Source organism: Elaeis guineensis, chromosome 5 (genome assembly GCF_000442705.2).
Source record: "Elaeis guineensis isolate ETL-2024a chromosome 5, EG11, whole genome shotgun sequence".
NCBI lineage: Eukaryota > Viridiplantae > Streptophyta > Magnoliopsida > Arecales > Arecaceae > Elaeis > Elaeis guineensis.
In genome coordinates this window covers 91,114,268-91,140,317 of record NC_025997.2, presented here as the reverse complement: position 1 = coordinate 91,140,317, position 26,050 = coordinate 91,114,268, and the positions used below count along the sequence as shown (strand labels likewise).

Genomic DNA, 26,050 nt, shown 5'->3' with positions numbered 1-26,050 from the left:
CATAATTTTTTTCTTGATTTTAACCATATGATGTTGACCCTGGCCAGCTAAAATTTAATATATGCTCGTTCTGGTGCCATACCACGATGTGGAAACATGTTGTTTTTGACCTTGCCATTCAACTTGTCTAATTGGGAACATAGGAAGTCAGCAGTTTGATTGATGAAATTTAAGCCCTGAAGCTGCTTTGCAGGCCTTTGCATGGAGTGTTGGATAGTGCTTTTCTAGAATTGGAAGGGTCTTGAGGAGATGAAAGACGTATCATGGGGGCTGATCATAGGGCTGACAATAGGGGTGGTGATTGGGGTGTTTTTGGCTACAGCTGCTCTCTTCTGCATTAGATTTCAGAAGAGGCGTGCGCAGATAGGGAGTAGCAGTTCGAGGAGGGCTTCAGCGATCCCCATCTGCACCAATGGTGTTGACACTCGCACAGAACTCTCGGACTCGACAGCAGGTCAGGAGTCCCCCAAGTTTGCTGAGGAAGCGGGCACATCCTTGTGGTTGGAGGGACCTCAGAGAAAGAATTTGGTCTCAGTTTCTGGGATTCCAAAATACTGTTACAAGTACAATAATCTATGCTGTTTATATTTACTAAGCTTATTCACTGTTTATACTCGTGAACAGCTTGTTTTTAAATGACTTTTATGTTTTGTGGCCTCTGCTGAAACTATATCAGTGGTTGCAACTTATTTCAAAATTGCTAACCACAGCAACTGCATTCTGTAATTTTGATGTTTCTTAGTGAAACTGTGGGAATTCGGTTTTTGTAAAATTATAAATCTTGCTCATGATTCCTGTGATTAGACATGTCTGACATAATTCTGTCTCATAAAACTCTTGTCTGAAACTATTGAATTGGTTCAGGTGTCCATAAACTTCAGCTCACTTGATGGTGGCTTCCTCTTTTCTGGCATATTCATCTATGTAAGGTGTTGAACCTCACCTCCATCTCATTGTGACAAACATCGGAGAAAAGGGCGAGTAAATTACTTGTTTCAATGTAAGAGGAACCATCATGGAAGCAAAGACCACACATTTTTTATCTTGGATAAGCAAGAAAGGGTTGTTTTATGACTTGATGCCTGGCAGGGCTTGCAATTCTAGTGCTTCTGTAGGGAGTTGAGCAACTTGGTTAGTTGTTGGTATCAATAGCATTTGCCAAATCTTGGTTTAAGAGGTTTCCATAATCTTGTTCCAAGTTTCAACATTTCAGTCCAAAATAGAAGGAAAAAATAAATAAATAAATAAATCAAGGCAAATACTATATGATAAAAATTTTGAGCATTATGTTCTAATTGAGTCATTGGATGTAAAGTTTCGGTGTCTTTTGGCTTGAAGTAGAACATAACAAAAAGGACTAACATCAGCATTGTTTTCCATATCAATCAAAGAAATGAAGAAGTGGTCCTAAAATGACTCTTGAAAGTTGTTTCACATGTAAAATTATATAAAAGAAAATGTAGTATCTGTGATCACTTTCAGCGACATCTTACCACAAGGACTGACCAGAAACTGGATTAAAGTAGTTGGTTTCAGCTGAAGATGGCTGAAATCCAAAACAAAAGCTATGAGATGATTATGATTTGATCCTAGCCAAAACTGATTCATTACAGCCAGGATTTGAGCCCTTAATCTATTACCTATCACTAGGCTAGTCAACTGGTGACATGCCCCGCCCTTTACATTGACCAAGTGGATCTTGGCAAGGGCTAGACTACCAAAATCTTATATTGTAAAAATTTTAAAAAGAAGGGAATGCATACACCTTAAGTTTTTTATCATTACAAAGGGCGAAATATTCAATATCAAAGGAAAGTTTTTTTATTTTTGAGGAAAGTCAAAATGAAAGTCTTTAGTCAGCAAGTTATCTATTCTAGAATGAATCACATTGAAATATGTTGATTAGTGATTCGGGCTCTTATTTGTAACCCTTTTAATGTGGATCCTTATATAACATTGTCATTTCATATAAATGATGGAAGAACCATACATGTCAAACATTTGAGGAAACAGCTTTGAATTTCTGACCTAAAACTTCAAATACAAGCTATAGTGCTGTTTGCTAAGCAGTCAATAACTTGCTACAGAGTTATCGATTTTCTCTCCAACATTCCTAAGCATATTATAATAGCAGATTCTTCTTTTGTTCTGTTTTTGCTCTTATTCATGATATCGAATTTTATTTTGATGTTGATTCATATCTAACGAAACTACTGTTGGTGACTGCACAGGGACTTGCAAAAAGCAACTAGTAATTTTACAACCTTGCTAGGTCAGGGAGCATTTGGTACCGTTTATAGAGCTCAGATGTCTACTGGTGAGACAGTTGCCGTCAAAGTGCTTGCTACTAATTCTAAGCAAGGGGAGAAGGAGTTTCAAGCTGAGGTAATTTTGGGAGGGAATTTTATCCATGTATTGTTTCAGAATACATCCTTTCCTTTTCATGAAAATACCAGGTGACTAATAAAGAAAAGCTAAAAGAGGTCAAAGTTGAGAGCAGACTGCTTATGTTTATCCTAGAGATACTAATCACTAGTGCTTAGCACATGCTTTGCATGTGAGTTAATTAAGAGGAAGGAAGTCAGAATGATTTGGCATTGCATGAGGGTTGGATTGGGTGGGGGCTCAGGGTTGTTGGGGGGGGGGTGTCACATTCTCCAGTCAAATTTAACCAAGTTCTTTATGATGCTTTAATAGACTTATATTTACTTTCAAATGTCATATGCACTTAATTATAAAATAAATTTGTTTTGCTTTAAATCACACAGTGATGTGCATGATTTAATCTTGTTATCAATATTTGATCTGTTTGGCTGATTAAGTGGAACACCATGTTTTCCTACTTTCTGTTGCTCTCTGGTTGCCTTAGGTGGTTCTAGATTTAATATTTTATACCATACTGTTTTATGTGCAACTTCAGCATTTTAGAGTATGATTTTTAATCAACTGAATGGATTCAAAATAATTTGGTTTGACTCACAGTGAGAAAGAAGAACACTATTTCTCTTGCATTAAATTTGTGAACCTATGAGTTTGCACACTTGTTTAAATGCTATATCCACATACATGCTATGTCATTAACTCTAGATTATTAGATGAAATGCACATTATGCATATTTTTAACTGCTATAAATATCTTTTCTTGGAACTAACTTATCATTTCTTTGCTTTCATTTATCCCCCATTTTTCAATTTCCTAGGAGATTTCACAATATAGATACCCTAAATTTTGTTATATTAAATCATGCATATGAATGACAATCTTTTTCATGAATAATGGAAATCAAGTGGAGGAGAGCAACTTGACATACACAGACCAAGCAAGAGGTGGAGAATAAAGCTTTTCCATTTTTCTCATTTCTCTTGTTTGTTACTTCATGCATATGTGATGGAAATGCTGGGGTTAGGGGTTCTCTTCGGCACGTGCCGATTGAAAGGCTAATTAGATGACTATGTTACATAAGAATATAAATAGATGGGATAATGCTTGCTGTTTATACTTTTGGTTAATTTTGTTTCTGATGTATAGTAACTGTGATGGCCCGGCCCGAGTAACGAATCCCAGCCCACCAAAGCCCAAAAAAAAAAAAAAAAAAAAAAAAGGGGAGGATCTCGGGAGTCTTCTTCCTCCTCTCACCGACTCCCAACTGGAGTTGGAAAGAGCCCCCTCCGGCTCTATTTAAGGAGGAAAACCCTCCTCTCTCCCTCTCACCGGAGAATCTCGGGTCAATCGGCGGTGATCGTCGGAAAAAGTGCTGCGGATACCCTTACTGTGCCCGTCCCAGTTTCTCACTAGAAAACCCCACCGACGTTAGAGGTAAGCCTTCTTTTCTCTTTCTCTCTCCTTTCCCTTCCTTCCCGTGTCGGTGTGCATGTTCATCGGCGACCAGAGTCGTCGGATTTTCATGAAAAAGGGGTTCGATTTTCTTTTGATTTTTCGGGTGCCGGTGGTCATCGCCGGCCATCGGTTTGGGCTCATTCGGGCGGCGAGTCACGCTCCTTCGGCCGCCGACCATCCCCGTGCCGATTGCACTGTTGGTCGGCCAACCAAATGAGGGGACCTCACGGTCCCCTATTTCGGTCAAAGTAAGCCCGGGAAGAAGAAAAGAAAAAGAAAGAGAAGAAGAAGAAGGAAAAGAAAAGAAAAAGAAAAGAAAAAGAAAAAAAGAAAAAGAAAAGAAAAAGGAAAAAGAAAAAAAAGAAGAAGATATAAATAATAAAATATGAGAAAGAGAGTTTCTCTCTCTTTGCTCTCTCCCTTCAGCCTGAACTAGTATTTTCTCTCTCTAGAAGTGAACTTTCTCTCTCTAAGTTATTTCTCTCTCCTAAGATTTTTTAGAATTTTGAGAAGAATGATGATGAATTTAAATGATTCTAGTGATGGATTTTTGATCTGAGATCATCGGACGGTACATCGACACCCACTTTGATCAAATTAGGTATTTTTAAGATTCTATTTTTCATGATTTTATTGAATTATCCACATGATAATCTTAGCATGATTTGATCTGATCGATCGAATTTGTTGAATCATATCGTCTGAGGAGTCCAAGATGAATTTTCTCTCTAAAATTTTCTCTCTATAGAATTTTCTCTCTCTAAAGTCATTTCTCTCTCTATCGATTTTTCTCTCTTGATTGATTTATCAATGAGAGTTTCTTTTAATATTTCTGATCTAATGAAGAATCCTGATCCATGATTGTTAGACAGCGTATTGGCACTCATCTTGATCAGACCATGAATCCTTGATTTGATCATCTATGATCTTGATCTAGCCATGACTTGATTTGATCATGTTGATTTCACCAATCGAGATATTGGACCAATCGTAATGTTGGATTGTGTCACCTGATCAATTCAAATTATACCTCATAAATTCTCTCTCCTCTAATTGTCTCTCTCCACTTGATTTTATGAAATCGATGAAGAAATCTCGATCCTATCACTTCGAATCCGATTTGATCTGATAGTCAAACTTTAGATCGTTTAGGTCCTAATTAGATTTTGATTAGATGAAATTAGATGATCAAACCCAATCTAAACTGTTGAAATATGGTATTCGTATTTTTTCTAATTATTGAAATTGATTCTGTATAAGATTGTGGATGTTTGATCATGGGATATCGCGATATGATCTATGAACAGAATTTTTGGAAGAAAATTTATAGAATTATGTGGATTTATTGGAATGCGTTCGAGGTAAGTAATGTTTCACTTTTTCTAGATTTATCGGTAAATTATAATGTATCTTTCTGATATGATTTGTGAAACGATGCATGAATTGGATGAATGGTATTTTGTTATGAAAATATCTTATTTGAAATGTTATGATGAAGCATGATTGAACATATTGATTTCATGATGCATTATATTGATTGATTTCGATACTACATGATTATATGTTTTATTATCGAAATTAGAATATGAAACATGATTTATGAAGAATTCTGATATAAGAACAATATGAATTGACAACCTGACTATGTAAAAGATCCCGCCAATGGGGGCATATACGTTGGCAATTGATTTGTCCTGAGGGTTTACGTCGTCAGAGAGACCAGCGACAAACCATTAGAGAGACCAGTGGTTTCGAAGGACTTTGCTGCCAGATGATTCGCAGCTCACCGCAAGAAGATACGCGGTATTATGACCCTGCCACAGAAAAAATATGGTCATAGCTCATGGTTGACGAAAAGAATTGAAGAACGAAAGAAATTGAAATCTCGAAAGAAACTTAAATTTTGAAAAAGAAATAAATTTGGCATGAACTATATTGCATAATTGAAAATTGATTTCGAAATAATGAACTCGATATGCTTATTTTCTATAAATGATTATTTACTTAAATGTCTGATGAAATCTGTTGAAAAGTGATCATTGCTTACTGGGCTGTCTAGCTCATTACCTCTTATTTTACTGTTTTTACAAATATTGAGGAATTAAGATGATACAAGATATGAATGGAAAAGTGATCAGAAGCAGAATATCCATACTTTTATTTTAAATTGAAAGTCTTATTGAATTTGATGTAAGGCCTATGAATCATTGTTGAATTTATTGAGATATTAAAGAAGAAATTTAGATCGTTATATTTTGGATTTGAATTATTGACTAATTATTCCGCTGTTGTTTTAAGATAACATGATAAGATGCCTTGCATGCTTATGGAAAGAGTTTTTTTATGAGTATGCGGTGGTTGCCATGATCCTCGATTCACAATCTCGGATCGGGGGCGTGACAGTAACTCTAAGGCTTTCCCATTTCATTCCACTTTATGCTTTAATGACTTAACTCATGCATAATCCTTTTATGAAATTTTTTAATATTTCTATGTCCAAAGTAGTTTTTCTGTTGATATGTTTCTTTTCACTTATTCGTTATTTGGTTTCCAGCCTATAGGGTATCCAGTAGCATATAGCTTGACCCTCAGTCTAATATCAATAGAGATTGAGGGATTAATGGTTGAGATACTGGAGCCAAATCTATGTCAACCTTCTATCAAGGTTACTTCTTGATGCATTTTCTTGATTGTTTGTGACTTTCTTGGAGGATATTAGCGAGATCGTTGCTGAAGGTTTTATTGCTTGCCACACTCAATTTTTGACACTCAATTACCCAATTCAATTGTTTGTTGCCTGTTGTCTCTGCCACCACAATTTGGAATTGCCAAATAGGAGTTTCTGACAATCTTTTTCTTCTTCCAGGTTCTACTTCTTGGGAGATTGCATCACCGGAACCTTGTCAATTTGGTGGGTTATTGTGCAGAGAAAGGACAGCATATGCTAATATACGAGTACATGACTCATGGAAGCCTCGATTCTCACTTGTACAGTATGTGTTAAGTCATCAGTCAACTAAATCTAGTTTTGTTTTTTCTATTCCTAGACACACATGATTGAGTCGTATATTATTTTTTGGTGCCATAATGTATTCATGCATTCTTTTAAAAGTGATATCTTTTAGACTATCTCTACCTATACATAAATGAGGGTTTTACATGTACCTCTTAATAAGTTTCACATTTGCATATTAACTCTCCAAAAATTAGTATTTTGAAATATTTCTCTGGACTCTCTCTAGCAAGTAAATCCCTTTTGTCTATTTCATTCAAGAGTACTAATAGGCCTTTTGTTTGATAGATGCATCACCTTGTGTTGAAAATATCTAGGCCTTGTTTGGAATTGCTGTTGGTAGTAGAGCTTTTGAAGCTTTTGAGAAGTAGAGTTTTTACAAAAGCTGTTTGTTGTTTGGTAACTATATGTTTGAAGTGTTAGAACTTCAATATATGTTTGGTAACCAAACTAAGAAAGTGCTTTTGATATGAGAAATGACAATAAAGAACAACACTAGTATTGTACAGTTGAGTATAATACGATGTAATATTGCATATTATTACATAGGATAATATTATTATAATGTAAGATATTGTAATACAATATAATATAGTATAATATAATAATGTATTATACATATTAAAATATTATTACATAGTATAATATTATTAAATATTATTACATAGTATAATATTATTATAATATAATATAATGTAATATAATAATGTAGTAATATAATATAACATGTTATATTATAAGATATGATATTATATAATAGAATATTATATCAAGTACATATTTTGTTCAAGGGAATTTTGGTCACCATGAAAATTTCATTAAAGCTTGTGTAGGATTTGTGTATAGTTGCACTTATGCCCAATTAATTAAGGCATTGGGCATAATGATGTCCATTAAGATGTAGAAATATCTATCAATAATAGCTTGATTTAAAAATGTTCCAGCAATATTTATACACATTGCAGTAGTGTTAAGCAAAAGGAGCGATATGTACTAGCATATTATGTAAAAGAGGTAAATGTAATTGATAGCTTCAGAAGTTTAATATGCAGTGTGGAATATTTTGAGGAGATATGTGCAAAAACCGTCCATATCATGATTCAATTTATGGACAAAATTAGCTCACTGAACATTGATTGTCTTGCAAAAGGTTAGTGATCTTATTTATTTGTTCATTCTAGATGACTCTTTATTTCAATTTTGGCTACAATCTAGGTTGCTTGTAAGGTATTGAAACTCCCTCTAAGCAAGCTAAGCATTTTGACGAGTAGATGGTTTATTTCCAAGGAGTTTTTGTAAATGTTTAGTTTGACTTTAAGCATTTTATTATATGTAATCTATTAAGAATATTGGTGCAAGCCAATGTTTTAAATCCTAGTGGATGGGAGGCATCTTGGTCATCCCCATTCTATTCTTGTGAGAAAATGAGATTGGGACAGGGATGAGACTCTACAACCCTTCCATGTAGGAAAAAAAGAAGAAAGAGGAAAGAAAAAAAAAGGAAGGAAAGAAAGAAAGAGAAAAGGAAGAAAGAAGGAAAGAAGAAGGAAAAGCTAAGAAGGAAAGGAAGGAATGGAGAAAAAAGAAAGGAAGAAAAGAATGACGAAAGGAAATAAAGAAAGGAAGGAGAGAGAAAAGGGAAAGAAAGAAGAAAAAGGAAAAAAGGAAGAAGAAAAAGAGAGGAGGGTAAGAAGGAACAAAGGAATGAAAGATGAAAGAAAACAAGTGAAAAAAAAAAAACAAATAAAGCAAGGAGAAAGAGAGTGAGATGGAGGGTACCTACTAGGATGCTTGACTGGGACAGCCATCAGGATGCACTAGGATAGCAGGGTGCCCCATTTTGTGGAGAAATCGAGACACTCCTATCTCACGGGATTTAAAACCTTGGTGTAAACTCCATATTGTATTGATGATGCAACTCCATGTAGGCATTGCATAAGAATGAGAAAACTTGAACTCTGTCCACAAGGAATGTTGTGCAGCCTCTTATATCCAGTAGTAGAGTTTTGTTTCTTTGATTTGTTTGTTTGGTGTCCATGTTAGAAAACTCTTTATTTCCCCAAATTATGTTGTAACCTTTCCTCCCAGTTTGGATGCCCCTTCTAGCTCTTCTAGATAAAATACCACATAATAATTCTATCAACTGATTGACTGAAATATTTCCTCCTTCCATCTCTCCATTATCTCTAAAGCTCCTTTTTGTTCAGGTGATCATGTTCTGAGCCATTCTCTTGATCTATAATGCTATAGCTTTTATGTTCTTCCCTTATAATTTATTGCTGTCGTCGCATCTATATTTATACTTTCTTGGCTGCCTGAATATCATGTCAATTTATAGTATCCTTTTTTCTTCCTTGCCACAATGTTCGTTTGCACACGAAAATATCAATTTCAAAGTAAAAGTAAAATGAAATAGCTTATATAAATGGTTTTCTTTACTGCAACTATACCCACTTGAAATGCAACAGGTTATTATTTCCTGAAATATTTATTGGTAGGGCTATAAACAATTTAGGCTGGATTGGTGAATCCTCGATTCTTATCTGTCCTGATTTCATATTCGGATCATAATTTTGGAACTGGACTCAACCTATTAGCTGATCAGATCGGATCAGTTTAGGTTGGGTCAGATCTAGGGAAAGAAGTTTCGATCCAAAGAGTCATTCACAATGGTCAAGGTCAAATGTAACACAGACCCAACCCAAAATATTCAGATTTGGATCAGAATCATGTTGAGTTGGGTCTGCAATTTGAGTCAAGCATCTTTTTATTTTTTATGACTAAAATATAATAATTGACAATTAAATATAAAATTATTAAAGAATCTAAATAAAATAGAAAAACTTCAGATTAAACTTGAAATTTCACTCAAAAACTTTTAATATCATTTTCAATATATATTGATATACTTTAGGGTATTATAAATTAAAAACAAATAATGAAATATGAATGTTTGAATATGATTAAGTGAAATTGATGAGAGGAGATGTAGTTCTTGAGATGAAAAAAAGAGAAATTAGTTTAAATGAGAGTTTGTCAATGAATTGTGAAAGATATTTAAAGTGAAGGAGAAAGAAGTTGGTATTATTTGGGTTTCTAGGCCGGACTGGATCGGGTCTGGGTTGACTTGGGCCCTTTTTGTTGAGCCAGATTAGAAGCGGAAGCTGCATAGGTCAGGTTGCCTTTGGTTGAGAAATATGAGATCTAGACCTAACCTGAAATTTAGATCGGTCTATTTTTTACCCCGGCCCAACCCATGGGTCTTCAAATACCGAGAATTGGGTCTAATTGGATTGTGTTATAGGTTGGCCAATCCATTTGCAGCCCTTTATAGGTATCTTATTTTGCTCTGGGAAATGAAGAACTTAAATTGATTAACTGAAACTCATCTAGCTTATTGACAAATCTTCTAAGCCAGTTTTGTGATAGAATGCAGGTTAGATGAGAAACAATAGCCTTATGAGTTTTATGTTAGTTATTTTCCTATCATCAAGATGCAACAACCACTGCATGTTATTCTGATAGCATAAACAAATAATATGCCCTCATCCAAGGGTATGTCGTCTTGGTACCGGATCCCTTATCGGTACAATTCTATTGTAGTGTACGTATACTCAGAATGGGAGCTGGTTCAGCATACCGTGTGTCAGTACACTGCCTATACTACATACCAGTTCAGTACATACCCTATGTTCGGTACATTAGTACAGATCAGTATGGCAAACGTTGCCCTTATCTCATTCTGAAAAATTGAATATATATTTATTTTATATGTCAAGTTGAACTTACACTTCAAATGTGTAAAGAAAATTAAGAACACATTATTGAATTTAAGATATCATTTGGTTGAATAAAATGCAATAAACCATTATGAGAATCACAAGCCCTACTTTTATAAATTCAAATAATTTTTGGCATCCAACAACAAATTGGATCAGTTTTTATTTACTGTATTGGTAATATTTTGGTGCAGCATTTGCAATTGCTAGAAGCTGTTGCTCTAAATTGATAGGAGACAAGTGAAAATCTCTAACGATAAAAAGATAAATCATTGAAACAATTGTGTAGTCCAGCCCCACTCTTCTTCCATAAGTATTTTTGAAGATTTTGTGTATATATGTATTCTTTTTCCCTATGAAGGACTGATGTGTCTAATATAGCACAGAGGAGCCATGTACATTAAATTTCTTAGATTCATATTAGTGAACTACATTGTTGCAGGTGAAAAGCATGAAGCGTTGAGCTGGGAATGGAGGGTCACTATAGCTCTAGATGTTGCTAGAGGCTTGGAGTATCTTCATGATGGGGTAAGCTCTCATATGATATCACTGCAGAAACTAACAGAAGGTAAGAAGTACTCTAAAGCTTATGCTCTGTTGCTATTTTTCATGCAGGCAGTTCCACCTGTGGTGCATCGTGACATCAAGTCTTCAAACATATTATTGGACCAGTCCATGAGAGCTAGGGTATGGTAACCCTCCATGATTTTAGTTTGCAAGGCGTGCATGTATAAGAAATTCTTGAGTATATATGCTAATGTGCAAGTGCTTGTTTGTCATGGTGGACCATATCAGTAAATTTTTGAGCTTTGACACATGATCTTTGTTTTCTTTTGATTTTTTTTGTTTTATTTTTTATATTATATTTCTTCTTGAGTATTGTTGAGTATATTATGTCTTTTTTCTATAATCATCAATCAAAATGAATGCAGATATTCCGTTAAGCTTTTATGAATGATTGTCTACTTATCTTAGATATGATGCGAATATAGATATTGCATTTTGTGTTGACATTTTGAATTTCAGCTTTTTGTGTGGCAGAATCTTTTGATAAGAACGTTCCAAGAAATCTTGTGATTCGAGGTCTTTCTTCTAATTTAATAAAGAGGATGTGGAAGCTAAGGTATTTAGAAGCTCTGTTGTTAGAATCGTACGAGTCGCGAGTTGACTCGTACAATTCGCGACGATTCACGGCGTGGTCGAGTCGAATCGGAATGAAGAATCGGGAAAAGAGAAGAATCGCACCTGAATCGCGAGTCCGTCGGCTGAATCGTGCGACTCGAGAAATCGTCCGATATCGTCGAGTCGGAAAAGGCAGGTTCGATGGTGGTTTCTCGTCGTTTTTGGAAGCCGAAGAGCCAGGGAATTAAAATAGCACAAGCAAATCAAAGAGATTTCTCACCTTTGAACTCTTCTCTGGCTACTTCAAGCCTTCGAAGACGATGGCAAGAAGAGGAAGAGGTCGCGTGGGGAAGAGGAAGCCAAGAGCTCAAAGCCTTCGAAGCATCACCGCAAGTTCGCCGTAGGTCTGGTAGGTTCCTCTTTTCCGTTGCTTTGTTTATTTCTTTTCCTCGATTTCTCTTTTTCTCCTTTCGAGAAGTTTTTTTTTTTTTGATCAAATCGAAGCCTTCCTAATCCCTCTGTTTCTCCCCTGTTTCTCTTCCTCGAAGCCGCCCGAAACCCTCCCCTGTTTCTCTTTCTCGAGGCCGTCCGAAACCCCCCTGTTTCTCTTCCCTGAAGCCGCCGAAGCTTGCAAGCCTTTTTTTTTTCCAATCAGATCGGAGCTTTCCTTGTCCCTTTTTTTTTAAAGTGGGACTTCTCTCGAAGCTTCGAGATCGAGAGGCGAGAGGGGAACGGGGAGAGGTCGGTGACAGTCCCGTTCCATTGCCACCAACAGAACGGAACGGTTTGTTTCTCTTTTTTTTTTTTGACTTTAGATAAATACTTATCCACTTAAATCTTCATCCAAAAAAATAAAAAAATAAAAACAGCAATGATCGTAAGATTTTTTTTTTGACAATTTTTTTAATAATTTTTATTTTTTTAACAGGAATTAATTTACATACTTGCAGTGGAATTGTGTATTATTATTTTATTGAATAATGGCACTTAGAAAAAATCTAAAGTTGTGGATCCCACTTGGAATCATTGTAAAAAATTTGATGATGGCAAAGGAGGCGATGGAAAATGATTACATCTTGTATATAATTATTATAACAAGAATTTTTGGGGAGGAGTGAATAGAATGAAAAATCATCTTGCGGGTACACATAACAATGTTTCTTCCTGTACTCAAGTTTCTGAAGAAATTCAGAATTTTTTTAAAAATTTGTTTGGGGAGAAAGAAATAGAAAAAAATTTGAGTGATAATGTTAAGTGCTTTGAAGTAGATGAGCGAAATGCAAAAATAAAGAAGGGAACTATGGATTCATTTATGATGAAAGGAAGGGGAAATGTATATAAACAACGGACAATGAATGAAATGATAAAAAAAAGAGAACCAGTGGTTAGAGATATTTGTAGATTTCTATATGGACATACATTGGCATTCAATTTGGTCAAAAGCTCTTTATTTGCTCAAATGATGAAATCTATTGGAGAGTATGGAAGAGGATTGAAACTCCCTTCTTATCATTAAGCCAGAGTTACTTTCTTGAAGAAAGAGGTGGAAAGTATTAATGAATGTTTGATAAAATATAAAGATGAGTGGAAAAAAAAGGGATGTTCAATCATGTCCGATGGTTGGACTTATAGAAAAAATCGGTCTATTACTAATTTTCTTGTGAATAGTCCAAGTGGAACGATGTTCCTCAAATCATTGGATACCTCTGATGTTAGTAAGGATTCAAGTAAATTGTTTGAATTGCTTGACAGCTTAGTAGAGGAGATTGAAGAGAAAAATGTAGTTCAAGTGATGACAGATAGTGCCTCTACTTATGCTGGCACAGGTAGACTCTTAGAAGAAAAGAGAAAGCATCTTTTTTGGTCTCCATGTGCAGCTCATTGTTTAGATTTAATACTTAGTGACATTGGAAACATTCTATTTTTTTTTAATTCACTTGGCAAAGCAAGACAAATTACAGTTTATATTTACCGTCATACTTGGGTTCTTAGTTTGTTTAAAAAATATTCTAAGAACAAGGAATTGACAAGACCGGTGGTTACTAGATTTGCAACATCCTATCTCACTTTGAGAAGTATACTAGACAGGAAGATTGCTTTAAGGGCTATGTTTGTTTCAGAAGAATGGGCAAGGAGCACTTATGCATGCAAATTTGAGGTTAGAAAAGTTCAAAAAATTGTATTGAGTAATAACAGATTTTGGAAAGCTACAAAATATTATTTGAAGTATGTCCTTCCTTTGGTCAAAGTGTTGAGACTTGTTGATGGAGATGCAAAACCGGCTGTGGGTTATATTTATGAAGTAATGGATAGAGCAAAGGAACAAATTGGCAAAAATTTCAACAATGTTAAGAAGAGATATGATCGGATTTGGGAGATAATTGACATTCGTTGGAATTTGCAACTTCATAGACCACTCCATGCGGCAGCATATTATCTTAATCCCAAGTAAGTCACATTTTTTTTTAATTTACATTATTCTATTAGTAAATTTTATTATTTTAAATTTAAATTTATTTTTTGATTCTTGATCTTTAGGTTTCAATATGATCCTGTTGGTGCAGAATTTCGCTGAAGCCGGAGTTGCTGGAGTTGAGATGACCGCGGCCGCCGTCGGGACCTGCAAGGAAAGTCTAAATCGGAGTTGGGGGTGCTCCGGCAAGACCCTCCGATGCTCAAGTCAGTACTCTGCTTCAACAGAAATGGAGTGCTCGAGTGAAAATTTTAGCAGAGTTTCGAGGTAAAGTTTAGAGCTTAGAGAAGAACATATCTGAGATCCCTTTTTATAGACAGAAAGCGTAACTGATTGACAGCGATGTATGTAACCGTCTGGTAGTGGGCCGTTCAGAGCCGTGCAGAGTTTGTTACGGAGAGTAGTGGCATCAGGGGTCGTTCAGGGCCACGTGGAGTTTGTTACGGAGAGTGGAGTGGTGTCCGTTGTCGCGACTTGCCAGAAAGTGGAGTAGGATAGTGGCCCTTGTCGTGGCTTGCCAAAGAGTTCGGATCTGTCGGTTGGAGCTCGGCTGGGATGTCTGATGGAGTGGAATAACTTTCTATCTCGTCGATCTAGGAGAAGCTCGGATGTTCTGAGGTTGCTGAGGAGTCTACTGTTGTTGGACGCCTCGGGCGCTGATGCTACAGACGGGAGTCATCTGCTGTAGAAGTTCAGATGGAGATTTTCTGTTGGTGAAGTTCGGTAGGAGTCCGATTGCTAGAGAAGTCTGTCTGGGATTTGCCTGATGTGGAAGCTCGTCTAAAGATTATCCGTCGGAGAAGTCCGGTTTCATGAAGAATCTGGCGGAGGGTCGGCCGGCGGTGGACTTCGGCCGGCGGTGGACTTCGGATGGCGTTGGGGAGGCTCGTCCGTTGGAGGAGTCTGGGAATCCTGCGGAAGTCTGGATGGCGTTGTGGAAGTCCGACTGACGCTATTGAAGGCTGATGGCTTGAGAGGTTCGGCAGACACCAGAGGCGATCGGCCGTTGTAGAAGTCCAGCTGCTGGAGCCCGTCTGTTGTAGTAGCTCGTCCGGAATACATCCGCTATGGAAGTTCGGACGGAGTCCGATTCTTGTAGAAGGCTGAAAGGAGGCCATTTATTGTAGAAGCTCGGTCGAAGATCGGTTGTCATGGAAGCTCGGATGGAGATTTCTTACTGTAGAAGCTTGGAGTAGTGACCTGGCTGACGGAGTCTGTCCCGTTGTAGAAGCTCGTAGTAGAGATCCGGAGTAGACCGTTTGCAGTAGAAGTTCGGAGTAGACCGTTTACAGTAGAAATTCAGAGTAGAGATCCGGCTGGTGGAGCCCTTCTGTTATCGAAATTCGTCTGGGATCTCTCCACTGTGGGAGTTCGGCTGGAATCCGATTCTCGTAGAAGCTCGGATGGAATCCAGAAGGTGATCGACCGTCATAGAAACTTGGATGGAGTCGGTTACTGTAGAAATCTCGTTGTCAGAGAAGTTCGGATATTGACGAAGTCCGGAAGAAGTTCGGAGTAGGGTCGTCCGTGGCCAGAAGAAGTCTGAAAGAGATTCAGAGAATAGTTGATCACTGTAGAAGATCGGCTGATAGTGAAATCCAGAGAGCCTTTGGAGCGGCCCGATAGATGAATGGAGAAGCTCATTGTCGGAGAAGTCCGGACGGTCGAGGGGGTTCAGAGAGACGCCACACAAGGTCGGAAGCTGGAAAAGTTCTAGAAGGGTCGGTCTTTTACAAACTTCGGTCGGGGGTATTTTATACCCAACAGATCCTAATTTTAATGCTGATGCTGAAGTAAAAATTAGATTGTTTAAGACAATTGAGAAGATGTATCCAGATATTGAGACGAGTCATCATTGATTCACAACTTGAAAAATTTAAGAAAGCCGAAGGTTTATTTGGGATGGACACGGCGGTATCAATAAGAAATAAAAAACAACCAGGTAATTGTAATTTTATAAATTTATTTTTACCTATCAAATTTAAATTTAATTTATCTTATTTATTTATTTAGCTTTATGGGGGGGAAGTTTTGGAGAACAATGCAAAGAACTTCAAAAGCTAGCAATTTGAGTACTAAGTCTTACTTGTAGTGCCACTGGATGTGAAAGAAATTAGAGCACATTTGAACATATTTATTCCAAAAAAAGAAACCGTTTGGAGCAATAAAGATTGAATGCCTTGGTATTTGTTAAGTATAATATTCAACTTGAGATGAGATAACAAAAAAGACAAGAAAAGGGGGAGACATATGATCCGATATATTTATCAGATATGAAATTAGATGATGAGTGGATAACTGAGCAAGAAGAGCCATGCTTACCGGATGATGTGTCTTGGTTGGATGTAAATGAATGTTTTGATGTTGATGAGGGACCTAATAATAGAACAAGGAAGAGAGGTATGCAAATTATTTTTTAATTCTTTTTTTTAGTTCTTAATTTTTAAAACAATTGCATTATTTTCTTATTTGGCTTTGTTGATTCTTAAAATATTTTTGTAGGACCAAGAAACTTAAATCTTGATAGTAAAGGTAAAGGGAAAGAAAAGGTTGTTGAGGAAGATATTGAAGTGATAGAAGAAGATGAAGGTAATGAGGAAGAAGAGGAAGAAGAAGAGAATCAAGAGATAATTATGCTTGAAGATGATGATGATGACGACGACGGCGGTGGCGGCGGCGGCGGCGGTGATGACGACATTAGCCTTGAGGATTGTTGGGTATAAAATACCCCCCAGCCGAAGTTCGTGACAGGAGTGACCCTCCAGGGATCCAATCGACTTCCGACCTTCGGCGGCATCTCTCCGAACCTCTCTGGCGGCCGAGCCTCCGCAACATTCCCAAGTTTTGCCAACAGATCAACCCCCGCCAGCGTCGACCAGATTCTTCACAGCAGACGGGCTCCTACGGGAGCCGGACTTCATCGACTTTGACTGCGTGAAGACTTTGTCCGGACTCCTACGGGAGCCCGACTTCGCCCCTAACTCCAATTGCAGGTAGACTCTGCCCGGACTCCTACGGGAGCCGGACCTCATCCCCGACTCCGGCTGTAGGCAGACTTCGTCCGGACTCCTACGGGAGTCAGACTCCGCCCACGACTCTAATTGCAGGTAGACTTCGTCCGGACTCCTACGAGAGTCGGACTTCGCCCCAACTCCAATTGCAGGTAGACTCTGCCCGGACTCCTACGGGAGCCGGACCTCGTCCCCAACTCTGGTTGCAGGAAGACTCCGCCCGGACTCCTACGGGAGCTGAACCTCGTCCCCGACTCTGGCTGCAGGCAGACTTCGTTCGGACTCCTACGGGAGCCGGACTCCGCCCACGACTCCAATTGCAGGTAGACTTCGTCCGGACTCCTACGGGAGCCAGACTTTGCCCTAACTCTGCCCTAACTCCAATTGCAGGTAGACTTTGCCCAGACTCCTACGGGAGCCGGACCTCGTCCCTAACTCTGGTTGTAGGAAGACTCCGCCCGGACTCCTACGGGAGTCGGATCTCGTCCCCGACTCTGGCTGCAGGCAGACTTCGTCCGGACTCCTACGGGAGCCGGACTCCGCCCACGACTCCAATTGCAGGTAGACTTCGTCCGGACTCCTACGGGAGCCGAACTTCGCCCCTAACTCCAATTGCAGGTAGACTCTGTCCGGACTCCTACGGGAGCCGGACCTCGTCCCCGACTCCGGCTGCAGGCAGACTTCGTCCGGACTCCTACGGGAGCCGGACTCCGCCCACGACTCCAATTGTAGGTAGACTTCGTCCGGACTCCTACGGGAGCCGAACTTCGCCCCTAACTCCAATTGCAGGTAGACTCTGCCCGGACTCCTACGGGAGCCGGACCTCGTCTCCGACTCCGGCTGCAGGCAGACTTCATCCGGACTCTTACGGGAGCCGGACTCCGCCCACGACTCCAATTGCAGGTAGACTTCGTCCGGACTCCTACGGGAGCCGGACTTCGCCCCTAACTCCAATTGCAGGTAGACTCTGCCCGGACTCCCATGGGAGTCGGACCTCGTCCCCGACTCCGGCTGCAGGCAGACTTCGTCTGGGCTCCTACGGGAGCCGGACTCCACCCACGACTCCAATTGCAGGCAGACTTCGTCCGGACTCCTACGGGAGCCGGACTCCGCCCACGACTCCAATTGCAGGTAGACTTCGTCCGGACTCCTACGGGAGTCGAATTTCGCCCCTAACTCCAATTGCAGGTAGACTCTGCCTGGACTCCTACGGGAGCCGGACCTCATCCCCAACTCTGGTTGCAGGAAGACTCCGCCCGGACTCCGGCTGCAGGCAGACTTCGTCCGGACTCCTACGGGAGTCGGACTTCACCCACGACTCCAATTGCAGGTAGACTTCGTCCGGACTCCTACGGGAGCCGGACTTCGCCTCTAACTTCAATTGCAGGTAGACTCTGCTCGGACTCCTACGGGAGCCGGACCTCGTCCCCGACTCCGGTTGCAGGCAGACTTCGTCCGGACTCCTACGGGAGCCGGACTCCACCCACGACTCCAATTGCAGGTAGATTCAGCCCGGACTTCTACGGGAGCCGGACCTTGTCCCCGACTTCGACTGAAGGAAGACTTCGTCCGGACTCCTGCGAGAGCCGAACTCCGAGCTCCTCTCAGATGGGTAACTAGCCACCTCTCTCCGTCAGACACTCCAGCCGGACTTCGGCCGACAGGCCTGGACTCTCTAGCAGGCCACAGCAACGGCCACGACTCTGCTCCACTTCCTGTGACAGATTTTGCGCGGCTCCATCACTCCCTGGCGGGCCGTAGTAACGGCTACGACTCTGCTCCACTTCTTGCGGCGGATTCTGCGCAGCTCCATCACTCCCTGGAAGACCACAATAATGGCCACGATCCTGCTCCACTTCCTGCGACGGATACCGTGCGATTCCTCCATCCTCTGGCAAGTCGCGACAACGGACGCTGCTCCACTCCCCACGACAAACTCCACGTGGCATGTCCCGGTGATAGCCACGATTTCACTCCACTACTCTTCGCAACAAACTCCTCCTGACCATGAGCAGCCCGCTGCCAGACGGTTACAAACATCGCTATCAGTCTGTTGCTCCCTCCGCCTATAAAAGGGGGACCCCAGATATGTTATTCTTTAAGCTCTTATTTCTTCCCTAGAAACTCTGCTAAAATTTTCGTTCAAGCACTCCATTCTTGTTGAGGCAAAGAACTGACTTGAGCGTCGGAGGATCTTGCCGGAGAAACCCCACCTTCGGTTTAGACTTCTTTTGCAGGTCCCGGCGGCGACCGCGACTCTCTCGACTCCAGCTTCTCCGGCGCAGGTGGATTTTTGCACCAACATGATTGGCGCTAGAGGAAGGGGCTGTATCTCTCCAGTACCCTTGTTCTTAAAGGAGCGCTCAACGGGACCGCCTCCGGTCATCTTTTCCGACATCTACTCCTTCCCCCACTAGGTCTTTGCTCGATGCCTCCCCGCAAAGCATCCACGCGGCGATCCACGGCCTCCGCGGCCAGATCTCAGGCTCCGGTCTCACCTCCAGTTTCCCAGCCTCCCCCTCCTCCGGCAACGGCGGCGATTGGCGCGGAGCAATTCGACCTGCTGGTGCAGCAGGTCAGAGGCCTCACTGAAGCTGTGCAGGCCATGTAGCAGCAGCAGCAGCCGTAGGCATCAGTGCGCCTGGAAAGAGCGTCACCGGAACACCAGAATCCGACGGTAGGGCGGGCCACTTGGGCCAGCCTCCCCATCTTTCCCGGAAAGACGAATCCGAGGGTGGAGAGCCCTCAGTCGGATCACGATTCCACCCCTGGAAGATCTCTACCTCCATTCTGCCAGAGGACCCTCGAGACCCGTAGTCGAGAGGATTTCCTGGACTGGAGGCTCCAGGAGATGAACCGGCGGATCGAAGAACTCCACCACGCTCCCTCCGCTTATGGTGAGGATATTTGTACTGAGCCCCCCTTTTCTTAAATGATCATGCAGGAACCGATCCCGCCAAACTTCAAACTCCCCCAATTTGAAAGCTACGACGGGACTTCGGACCCGGTTGACCACCTGGAGGCCTTCCGAACGATGATGCTGCTTCATGGCGCACCCGACGCCATTCTATGCCGAGCCTTCCTATTCACCTTGAAGGGAGCGGCGAGAAACTGGTACTCGACGCTGAAGTCGGGTACCATCTTTTCCTTCGATTAAATGAGCCACCAATTTGTGGTCCATTTTGTCAGCAGCCGGCACCCCCGGAAGGATTCGGAGTCCCTCATCAACATCAAGCAGAGGGAGGGGGAGTCCATTCGGGCCTACATCAACCGTTTCAATGTCGTCGCGCTGGAGGTCTGGAACTTGGACCAGTTGGTAGCGATGGCCGCTCTGAAGGGCGGCCTTCAGAAGAATGACCTTTTGTTCTCCCTGGAGAAGAAGTACCCCAGGAATTTTGCTGACCTATTGGCTCGGGCCGAAGGGTACGTCCGAGCGGAAGAAGCCTTTAAAATAAAGGATGAGGAGATCGCGAGAGAGCGGCAGGCGGGAGACTCGAGTAAGCCCGCAGTCGAAAAAGGGCCAAGAGAAGCTCGGCCACGTTCTCGAACTCCTCCCAGGCACAAGTGTGTCCAGACTCCTCCCCGGGTACGCAGGCAGGGAAGCCCGGATCGCCGGGCTCGACGAGGTTCTCCCCCAGGAAGATTCCGCAACTATGCCCCCCTCAATGCGTCGAAAACCCAGGTACTGATGGAGGTCAGAGAGCAGCTCCCTAGGCCAGAGAGGATGCGCACGCATCCCAGAAATCGCAATCCGAACAAGTTCTGCCTCTACCATCGTGACCACGGTCACGACACGGAGGAATGCATCCAGCTTCGAGACGAGATCGAGGAGCTCATCCGACGAGGTTGGCTCGACAGATTCATTCGACGCCGGCCTGAGGGTAGAGAAGATCGGCCAAGGGCCCTGCCGCAGCCTGAGCCGCCAAGGAGGGAAGAGCAGCCCGGAGATCGGCCTCCAATCGGGATCATCAACTCCGTCGCCGGAGGACCTCAAGGGGGAGCAGACCTTCCACGACCATGGGACTTGAAAAATCTGTAAATGTATTACTAACGACTTTGCTTTGAATCAAAATTCCTTTCGACTTTGCATGTCTTTTCGATTATTTCAAGATCGGATCGGGGGTGAGGCCCATGTAACGGCCCCCTTATGTGCCTCCACGGCCATGTTAGGAACAGGAGGAGAATCTTGTCCTAACATGAACCAAGTCAAAGGTCCGATTCTTTTAGACCGGATGGGGGGAGAGGCCCTACGACGCCCTAATGTGCCCCCACAGCCATGTTAAGAACAGGAGGAGAACCTCGTCCTAACATGAGCAAAGTCGAAGGCCCGATTCCTCTCAGACCGGATGGGGGGAGAGGCCAAACAGCGCCCATATGTGCCCCCACAGCCATGTTAGGAACAGGAGGAGAACCTCGTCCTAACATGAGCAAAGTCAAAGGCCCGATTCTTTTAGATCGGATGGGGGAAGAGGCCTTACAACGCCCTAATGTGCCCCCACAGCCATGTTAGGAACAGGAGGAGAATCTCGTCCTAACATGAGCAAAGTCGAAGGTCCGGTTCCTCTTAGATCGGATGGGGGGAGAGGCCAAACAGCACCCACATGTGCCCCCACAGCCATGTTAGGGACAGGAGGAGAATCCCGCCCTAATATGAGCAAAGTCAAAGGCCCGGTCACACTCAGTTCGGGTGGGAGGAGAGGCCATACAGCGTCTATATGTGCCCCCAACAGCCCCATTAGGAACAGAAGGAGAACCTCGTCCTAACCTGAGCTGAAACCGACCACATCAAAAACAGGGGAAGAACCTCGTCGCGACGCCAACTAAGGTCCGGCCATTCGAGACCCGGCAAGAAAAAGAAAACTTTCGCGACAACCCCTCTACGCCACCGAGATCCTCTATCCCAGCGAAAAACGGAGGCTGAACTACATTAAAAGCACAAGGGACCTCGTCTCTATGAAGAGGGAGGGAGAGAGAGTAAGATCTATGGTCGCAAACGAAAGGCAAGCCGACACGGCGATGACCAGGAACCTCCAAGCGGCGTTGATGCCGAACCGGAAACTCGGCAATGACGACCTAATACATAGATGAACAGGGAATCCTCGAACAACATCGACATCACGCGGGACAAAAATGAAAGAAGTCCGGCACACGACAGTTCAACGCGACATACGGGTAAGATGGCAAAGACCTTTTCATTTCATTAGCAAAACATGCGTTACAGAGCCTGGAAGCCCGAAGAAGAAAAACGACAAAAACAACAACGACAGCGACAACGGCGACGACAAACGGACAAGCGACAAAAGAAGACACTTAGAGGAACAAAGGACAAAAAGAGCCCTAAGGGGGCCCGGCTTCCTCCGACCTCGAACTTTCGGCTTCGACCCTCGTCAGGGAGCGCCTTAAACTTTCGACTTCTGCTTCCAATTCCCTCTCTCTCATTAATATCTCCATGTATCTTCGGTGAAATCGCTGGCTTTCGTTCTCTGCCTCTCGACATCTTTTTCTCAGGACCTCGGATTCCGCCTCCGCGTCTTTGACGGCCTGCTGCTCGCATACCAGCTGGATCTTCAATTACTGCAGCTCGGCCTTCCCCTCTCCAAGGGCGACAGATAGCTCTTCTGCGGTTTGATGCGTAGTCGTTGATAGCACCAAAAAAATAACTCTACTCACTACGTAGGTAGGATGAGTCGAGATCGTATCCTCAGGGACCTTGGGCTAAGTTGAGATTGCAAGGTAAAAGAAAGAAGCGTTGTTTTTGATTTAGAAAATAAATTATCTTAAAATTGAGGTAATTAGAAAATAAAGAGCTTGGGAGTTTTGAGTTAATTTGCACTAGCAGAGTTGTATCTCTTTTTTAACTAAATAGATGTGATTAATCTTAGGAAAAATACCTGTCTTTCCTCGGCACGCTCCGTACCCGTAGATCACGGCGCGTCTCCGGAAAGTACTAGGTAAACAACTCTTCTTTCCTCGGCACGTCCCGTATCCGTAGATCACGGCGCGTCTCCGGAAAGTAAAAATTGTTCCTAATATTAATCTAACAAGAAAGCATAAATAAAAGCATATGAAAGGGAGCAAATAAAGAACTCATGACAATTTAAATAAAAAGCATAATCTTTATTGCATATAAAGAAATACAGGAAAGTTTAGAACAATAAACCATCTCTGTGTCGTTACAAAATTTCTTCTCCACTCCCGAGACTGCTAGCCTAGCTGCTCATGAAGTAGTCCCTTTCTATTCCTCTATGCAAGGCTCTAGAAGAATTTCTGGGCTCCCCCTCCAATGGAAGTACAAAAGTCTTTTTATAGGTGTTAGGAGGGAGGAGTTTTACATGATTTTCCGATGTGAGACTAAAGAAAATATAAATCTTTCAAAATATTTCTAAATATTAATTTTTTTCTTTAATAAGCATTTGTTTGACCGCCATCAAAAATTCCTTGTGAACCCGTCTGCCGTGCGCCCACACCCGCGCGATGCTGCACCCGTGCCCGCGCCCACGGTCACGCCACGTCCACGCCTCATGCGTTCCGCATCCTGCGCTGTCCCGCGTCCGCGTCCGTCCCACGTCTGTCCCGCGTCCGCGTCCGCATCGCGTCCACGCGCGGGCGTTCACGCGCTGGTGTTCACGCGTGCCCAGAGCATCAATTTTTTTTGAATTCACGTGAACATTCTTTGTATATTCCAAAAAGAAACAAAAGTTCCTTCATAATGACATCTATATCCTTTTTGGATTCTTTGCATAGTATCTTCATTTTCTATAATACCGGATGCGTCTTTCTTTTATTTTAATTTTATTTTAAGTCCAATTTTCTTCAAACTTGAGTCTTTTTGATCTATGAATCGGACTCTTTGTATCGGCGATCACCTTTCCTGTAAAACATAGAAAGAAACATCAAATTCTTAATAAATAAGATAAATTAAATATAATTTTTTAATTTAAAATACTTAAATTAAGTGTTTATTACACCCTCCAACTTGAATTTTGCTCGTCCTCGAGTAAAATAGATATATCAGCATTGTGTACCGACTTGATTTTGAATAAAAAGTAGGTTAGGCATCCCAAAAGGTAGATGATACTTGGTCAGACCATTAAAGAGATATTTCATTGGATTATCAATTTGACCCAATTAGTGGCTGAGTATTAACTAAAGAAATTTCAGAGCTTTTCTTTCACCAACTCTCCACTTTACTCTTTAAATCCTCTAACTTAATGGAAAAGAGGTTTATTATCTTCTTGCAATTTAGTCTCCTTAATATATATATATATTATTATTATTATTATTATTTTTTTAACATTGCCTACCTTTTTACGCGAACCACAACGCTTACTTAGGCGAAAGGGCCCGGTTACTCAGTAGGAAACCAATGTTGTTTTTCTTTTCCTCTCTTTTTTATATATATATATATATATATAAATTTTAAGGAGAATTTTTTGCATACCTCGATCTTTCCACCCAATTTCTCATGAAGCAGATTTTTTATTGAGATCAGTAAGAAGAAGGTTGTAGAATCACTCCTAAAATTTGATCTAGTTTAAACCCTACAATTCATTGGGTTTTCTTAATAATTTATTCCTCAGTATCTCTAAAATTATCTTGACCGTTAATCATTCATTTATTAGGATGCCTAATTGACTCTTAATCAAAATTTGAATACACAAAACTAATTATTTCTGATCATACTCGAGGATTTGATTAATTTTCCCCCCCAACTTAATCTACATTGTCCTCAATGGAGTAGAAAAGCAAAGAAAATAAAAGGAGAGAATGCACCTGGGATAATTTTGCTTCGGAAGTTGAAGATAGCTTCATTGATTAATAGGCTCTTGTTCTAAATTCCTGCAGCTGTAAAAAAAAAATAAAAATGAAATCGTTGGGTTGCCTCCCAATAAGCGCTAAGTTTTATGTCTTCAGCCAGACTGAATTGAGTCTTATGGCGGTTTTGGATCCACTAAATCAACAGATTCAATTAATTCTCCATCACTAATTTCATCTATGTAAGGTTTCAATCGCTGACCGTTCACTTTAAAAGTGTTCCCCTGTTTAGGATTTTTGAGTTCTATAGCTCCATGAGGAAATACCTGAGTTACAATGAAAGGTCCGTCCCAACGTGAGCGAAGTTTTTCAGGAAACAGACGCAACCTAGAATTGAAGAGCCAAACTTTTTGATTGGGCTCGAACGTTTTTCGTGCAATAAATTTATCATGGTATGCTTTAGTTCGAGCCTTATAAATTTTGACACTCTCATACGCTTCATTGCGTAGCTCTTCAAGTTCATTTAATTGGAGTCTCCTATTGGAACCAGCATTTTTCATATCAAAGTTAAATTGCCTTATGGCCCAAAATGCACGATGTTCCAATTCCACCGGCAAATGACAAGCTTTTTCGAATACAAGTCGATAGGGAGACATTCCTATGGGTGTTTTAAAAGCAGTACGGTAAGCCCATAATGCATCGTCTAAGCGAAGAGACCAATCCTTTCTATCGGGCCTAACCGTCTTTTCTAGGATATGTTTAATCTCCCTATTTGACACCTCTACCCTTGGGAAGCCAAATCGACTAATGATGTTTCGTTGGATAAAACTAATTACAATTTTATTATCATTAGTCCGTGTAGCTACTGCCTCCACCCATTTTGATACGTAATCAACTGCCACCAGAATATATTCAAATCCAAATGAGGCTGGAAAAGGTCCCATGAAATCAATCCCCCAAACATCGAAGATTTCTACTACTAAAATGGGGGTCAGCGGCATCATATCCTTCTTGGATAAATTTTCTGTTTGCTGACATCGCAGACAACTTCGGCCAAAT

General features: G+C 41.4%; 1 protein-coding gene and 1 pseudogene across 5 annotated transcripts in view; both read left to right on the top strand.

Moving 5' to 3' along the window:
- LOC105035138 (calcium/calmodulin-regulated receptor-like kinase 1) overlaps nucleotides 1–26,050 on the top strand; it is a 53,162-nt gene that overhangs the window by 966 nt on the left and 26,146 nt on the right. For 2 of the 5 annotated variants that reach the window (XM_073258001.1, XM_010910573.4), the window contains exons 2-6: nucleotides 194–563; nucleotides 2,232–2,385; nucleotides 6,705–6,831; nucleotides 11,073–11,158; nucleotides 11,246–11,317. In XM_073258001.1, the coding sequence (XP_073114102.1) occupies nucleotides 250–563; nucleotides 2,232–2,385; nucleotides 6,705–6,831; nucleotides 11,073–11,158; nucleotides 11,246–11,317 (753 nt within the window). In that variant the 5' untranslated portion in view covers nucleotides 194–249. Of the gene's footprint in view, nucleotides 1–193; nucleotides 564–864; nucleotides 1,001–2,231; nucleotides 2,386–6,704; nucleotides 6,832–11,072; nucleotides 11,318–26,050 lie in introns of all 5 variants that reach the window. The other 3 variants (XM_029261855.2, XM_019847245.3, XM_019847246.3) reach the window with 3 other exon arrangements.
- On the top strand, nucleotides 13,075–14,204 carry LOC140857753 (uncharacterized; annotated as a pseudogene).